This window comes from Gavialis gangeticus, unplaced genomic scaffold (genome assembly GCF_001723915.1).
Source record: "Gavialis gangeticus isolate Ggan-Ray unplaced genomic scaffold, GavGan_comp1, whole genome shotgun sequence".
Lineage (NCBI taxonomy): Eukaryota > Metazoa > Chordata > Crocodylia > Gavialidae > Gavialis > Gavialis gangeticus.
In genome coordinates this window covers 16,630,754-16,636,731 of record NW_017729014.1, presented here as the reverse complement: position 1 = coordinate 16,636,731, position 5,978 = coordinate 16,630,754, and the positions used below count along the sequence as shown (strand labels likewise).

General features: G+C 50.1%; 1 protein-coding gene across 5 annotated transcripts in view; it reads left to right on the top strand.

The window, feature by feature from the left end:
- The window catches only part of LOC109293764 (Golgi integral membrane protein 4-like), a 93,500-nt gene that overhangs the window by 56,457 nt on the left and 31,065 nt on the right, over positions 1–5,978 (top strand). For all 5 annotated transcript variants that reach the window (XM_019511859.1, XM_019511862.1, XM_019511860.1 and 2 more), the window contains exon 5: positions 1,898–2,048. In XM_019511859.1, coding sequence (XP_019367404.1) covers positions 1,898–2,048 — 151 coding nt within the window. The remainder of the gene's footprint in view (positions 1–1,897; positions 2,049–5,978) is intronic.

Genomic DNA, 5,978 nt, shown 5'->3' with positions numbered 1-5,978 from the left:
GTGGATATAAAATGGCAGGGGGGAGGTGGGGAGGGATTTCCTTGTATTTAATGGAAAAGTACCGATGAGGCGAGGATTAGCAGGTACATGCTACTCACCCCATGGAAACCTGCTCTGTTTTTCCATGGATGTTTGTCCTGCAGCAAGGTAGGGGCTCAGACAGGGTATCTGGATTCATGCACAGTACTGCATCTGTCCTGCTTGACAAGGGGAACAGCTATGGCCTGTGCTACTATTTCCCCAGAGCTGGAATATTGAGTGAAGTCCAGAACCGTGCGCCAAAGCAATAAGGCAAAATGCAATGCAGCAGCACCTTGCTTGGGCCAAGGAGCATCTCTAAAAAGCATGAGCTGAATCTCTTAGTCAGCTGGAGTCCTTGGGACCCAGCCAGGCACTGGCACATCCTCCCATTCATTAGCCAAGCTGGCCTGGATGCTGCTCTTGCTTTGGTGGCTTCTGCGGAGAGGTCTCTCCAGTGAATTATTCCCTTTACTGTTTTGCAAAGTAGAGGAGCTAAACTGACTATTGTCTTTTAACTTGATTGTGTACATTGTATGAATCATAGAAGTGGGGTCAAAGGGACTTTGTAGATCTTCAAGTCCGACCCCCTGCCTGGGCAGGAGAAAAACTGGGCTCAAATGACTCCACCCAGGTGGGCATCAAGCCTCTTCTTAAAGACCCCCAGGGTAGGAGCCAGCACCACTTCCCTTGGAAGTTGGTTCCAGATCCTAGCTGCCCTGACAGTGAAGTAGTTCTTATGGATGTATAATCTAAACCTGCTCTCCAACAACTTGTGGCCGTTATTCCTTGTTATGCCGGGGGGGCGCAAGGGGAAACAAGGTCTCTCCCAAACCCTTCTGGTCCCCCCTAGTGAGTTTATAGACAGTCACCAGGTCCCCACTCAGCCTTCTCTTGTGAAGGCTGAACAGGTTCAGGTCCTGCAGTCTCTCATTGTAGGGTCTGCCCTGTTGTCTCCGGATCATGCGAGTCCTCTGGACCCTCTCCATGTTGTCCACATCCCTCCTGAAGTGGGGCGCACAGAACTGGACACAATACTCCAGCTATGGCCTGACCAGTGCTGCGTAGAGGGGGAGGATCACCTCCTTGGCCCTACTTGAGATGCACCTGTGGATGCACGACAAGGACCGGTTAGCCCTGCCAACCGTGACCTCGCATTGTCGGCCCATGTTCATTTTGGAGTCAATAATGACTCCAAGATCCCTTTCTGCCTCTGTGCTCTCAAGAAGGGAATTTCCCATCTTATAAGTGTGCTGCTGGTTACTACTGCCCGAGTGCAGCACCCTGCACTTGTCCGTATTGAAACGCATCCTGTTTATGTTAGCCTACTCCTGTAACCTATCCAGGTCTTGCTGCAGTCTTTCCCTCCCTACTAGCGTGCTCACCTCACCCCAAATTTTGGTATCATCAGCAAATTTAAACAGGTTGCTTTTCACCCCATCATCCAAATCGCTGATAAAGAGATTGAACAGCGTGGGCCCAAAGACTGAGCCCTGGGGGACTCCGCTACCCACTTCTCCCCAGGTCGAATATGACCTGTCTACCACCCCCCTCTGAGTATGACCCTTCAGCCAATCTGCAATCCATCTGACTGTGTAGGCATCAATGCCACAGTCGCCTAGTTTTTTAATGAGGATGGGGTGGGAGATGGTGTCAAAGACCTTGCTGAAGTCCAGAAAAAACTCTTGCTGTGTGCCAGAGAGGGTTTGGGGGTGCTGGGGTGAAGCTGAGTGGGTTCTGTGTGTTGGAGAGGCATTTTGGAGGTGGAACTGGAAACCTGTGTGCTCCCAGTGCTTGGAGAAGAAGCCCCCCACGGGTCCTGTTCCCCCACCCTTCTTACTGTGGCACCCACACCTTTTGTGTTTCTTCCCCTCCCCAGAATCAACACGAAGATGTCAAAAAGCAGCTGCTTGACTTGCAGCTGCAACACAACAGCTTGAAACTGGAGCATCGCAAGGTGCTGGAGACCCACAACCAGAAATACTCGCAGCTGCAGCGCGAGAAGGAGAATGAAGTCACAAACTTGCAGGGTGAGTGCAGGGCTGGGAGGGCTCTGGGGGAAGGGTGTGATGGGAAGCTTGGCTCTGAGCCATGAAATGCACTTGGGTCTCCATGTGCAAGAGTCGCGCCATCACTGTCCTTGGGTCAACTTGGCTGAGAGTCCAAGGCCTGCACCATTCACGGAGCCTGAGCTTCTCCTCTCTGAAGGTGGCTCACATGTAATCCTGGAAGGAAATCTCCAAAATTTCTATCTTAGAAACATGTTGGCTCCGATTCTCAGGGCCTGTCTCCCAAGGTGCACCCGTGTCCTCTCTGAGCAGTGCCTGTGTGTTCGCTTCACTGGGACCTTCTAAGCCAGGGCCAAGCCCTCGAGGTTTTATTCTCATGTTTTGGACCTTGGGCCTCTTGATTTGCTGTCAGCTGTCTGAGCAGCCACTCTGGCTGACCTTGGTACTTGCAGGTCATACACTGTATAACTCTCCGTGCAGTTGAGGGGTCCCTTGCTTAGCCTTGGGGCATGATGGAAACTTGGCTTCTAGAGAAAGGAAGGTCCAGCCTGAGATTTGGGGCATCTGCTCTGCCACAGGCTTCTGGGTGACCTTAGGTGAGGCACTTATTCTCTCTGTATGTCAGCTTCCTGGCTCTAACCTGGGAGACAGTCACATTCACTTACCTCGTGGCATACTGCAGAGAAAAGGTACCCTCAAGACTGTGAGAGAGTGCAGGATCAGAACAAGTACCTTAGATTCAGCAAACTGTCATGAAATCGTCCATTTGAGTGGAGTCTGTGCATGGGGTGCTGGCACTGATAAAAGAGATGTTCTGCCCAGGACCAGCTTCTTCCATTTGACATTCGCTGCTTGATTAATGTTTGAGCCACTATCAAGGTGAAAACTCTGCACTAATAAAGCTGAGGTTCTCGAGGGATCCTGAGCCTTTGTTAAACCATAGCTAACCAGTCACCTTGGGCTGTGGATTAGAGATGTTCCTGTGGATTAGAAATGGTGGTGGACCTCCTGTGCTCCACAGACACGGAGTTTCTTTCATCTCAGCCCCTGGGGCAGCAGCTTGGCTCCTGATTGAACCAGCGGTTCCATTAACTAGAGGACAGGAACTTCAGGTTGCTTTGGTTTTAAATGTGTTGAGCACTCTTTGATCATTGAAAGCACCTAAGATTGTGAAAGCCAATGCTATTTTAAAAGCCTGATTTAATGCTGGCAGATGACTGCAGGTTTGGCATATTGTATTTCACGTAGTTCCAAGAGATCCAGCTGAGACCGGGGCCCCCTTGCACCGGGTGCTGTATATACTTGGAGTCAGGGACAGTGCTGACGAACGTACCAACTAAACAGACAAGGTGAACAGAGAGCTGAGAGGGAAATCACTTGCTCGAGATCACACAATGAGTGTATGGTAGGGTCAAGAGTAGAGCTGGGGTCTCCAGTCCAGTGCTTTGCCCCTTAGATCGTGCTGCCACTCCCTTTTGCTCCTTTCAGAGAGGAGAAAGAAACTAAACTAGCCAGAGACCCTTTTGGCTGCATTAATACAACACTGCAGCATTTGGGTGCCTGGCTTTATGTTTAAAAGGAAATGTATCACTTCCCAGTAAAAGCCTTTGTCATGAAATAATTCCTTTTACTGCAGAGATCTCAGGCCCTGCATGTTTTAAAGTCCAAATTGCTGAGTTTATTAAGTGCTCCCTTTTTACCTTGCAGAGTACATTTACTTAAAACACTCTCAACAGCAAAATCACCATAGAGCCTGCCAATCCCTTTCCTTCCCAGAGAGCTTTTCTGTTTAGTTCAGTTCTTAATTAGGTCTCCAGGATGTGGAGGTTTGTTTCTAGCCCCTCGATCAGGTCTGGGAGAGGAAAAGCTGCTAATGTCTCTGTTCTGCAGAATCAGCTGAGCCAAATATCTGATTAATGTTGCCGGGTGGAAAAACAGATCTGATGACAAGCTAGCCAAGTAGATTGCATGAGTATCTGATTCTGTCTCTCGTTATGAAATTTGCAGCCCTCTCCCCAGCTTAAAACACAGGATGAAAATGAGCTCTGTCAAAGGGAAAGGGGAACAAAGATTTGAAAAGTGCTTGGAGGAGAACGGAGGGAGGGGGAAGAAGCCTGAGATATTGATATTTGCTGTCCATCTTCCCAGGTGGCTGGTTCACTTGGTAGCACATCCCTTCCGTGTTTTTAACTCTGAGCTAGCTTCTAAATCTCCTGTGATGAAGCAGGTGTTGGAAGCATGGTGCATGAAAGAGCTGCACAGTCTGAGGAAGACTGCAGGGAAGGGAAGGGGAAGACTGCAGGAGCTACTGTCGTGTTCTTTGCTGGGGTTCGGGGGGTGCTGCCTGCATCCTGTTGATGGGGGAGTTGGGGTGTGAGGGGCATCTCTTCCAAAGATGAGACTGTGGGAAAACAGAAGCAGCCGCAGAACAGCAGGGGCATTTCTGCAGTGGGACTTGAGACTAAGTAATTTGTACTGGAGTTACTTGACAAAAATTCTTCTGGGGTCAGAGGTACTTGAGAGCAGGCGCAGGGGCCAGAGCAAGGGGGGTTTGCAGCAACTGGTGCTAGTGGGTATGATCCTGATCACTCTGCTCCAGTGTTTCTGGGTTTCCTAGGACTGTGGATGGATCATATAGTTCCTTTGGTGGTGACACCTTTGCAATCTCTGGAGGGCAGGGGCAGTGTTTGGGCAAAGATCTCCAAGGCTTACTAATCATCCTGAGTGCCCTGGGGTCTGCTGGGGATGTCCGTCTCTCAACAGATCTCCAGGCACAGTCTGATCTTTACAATCTCTGCTATTTATTGCCTCCCTTGCATAAGATTTTGACCTTTATTCATCCCAGATCTGCCCCCAACAATGCAGCTTGCAGCCCCCCAAATCTGCACTCTGCTGCAGGCAGTTCAGATTCTTTCTGCACAAGCTGCTACCCTCTAGTTTCAGTGGTGCCTGCAAATTGAGCTCACACCAGGGAAATGATCTGAAAAAGGACATCAAATGACATCCTGGGCCTGTTGTAGTCAGTAGGGAAAGTCCTGGTGACTTTAGCATGGCTTGTTTTTTCCATGCCCTGTGGGGATGCACAGGAGGGCTTGGGAGGTTGAGGGCTGGAGAGCCCTAGGCTGCATCTTGAAGTCCTGGGTTTGCAATGGGTCTCTAGGGCCATCTGTCGTGTGATTCTCTACATCTTCCATGAGAGATTTTCATTGCAGCAGAATCATCTCAGGAGAGCACCAGGCAGTCGGCTCTGGATCACAGGGGCTCTCTTGAAGATGCACTGCTACTCTTGTAGTAGGATCACAGCATGGACATGCCTAAGCTAGCTACCATCTGGTTAGCTTATGTACAACAGCAGAAGAGCCAGGAGCACATGGGCTTGCTGCCCACATCAGTACTCTGGTCTCGGGCCGGCTTATGCAGCCTGTGCTGAAGCCGAGGTCTGTGTCTTCCCTGCTGCTGATGCCAGGCATAACCCAATGCAACTAGCCTAGTTATGCTTCTAGACATGGGGCCAGCACATGTACGCAGTGCAAAGGTAGCTTTGGCTGCCTTCCCTTAGGTAGTAGAAGGAAGTACAGTAGCCAAATGTCACTGCAAACTTCCCCACTCTGGTGACACACGATGTGAATGGATGCACCCTTGTCGTGAGACGTCCCTGTGATCTCCTGTGCAGTTCAGCCTACCATGAAGTGGCTGCCGGGACTGAAAGCACCGCTCCATGTCATGCCAGGACATAGTGAGGTCTGTCTGTGGTCAAGCTACATTGCATCAGGCTCCAGCAGTGCTTTAATAAAGCTTTTGGCAGAGCCCAAAATATGGCTGGTGCCCTTTTGATGCAGTTTGTTTCTTTACTTGGAGCACCAGAGTCCATCTTGTACTCTGTGCAGTGGAGCATAATGTAGCTGTGTGTCTGGCCATTCATGCACTAAGGGTACAAAGAGTTTGAAAGGC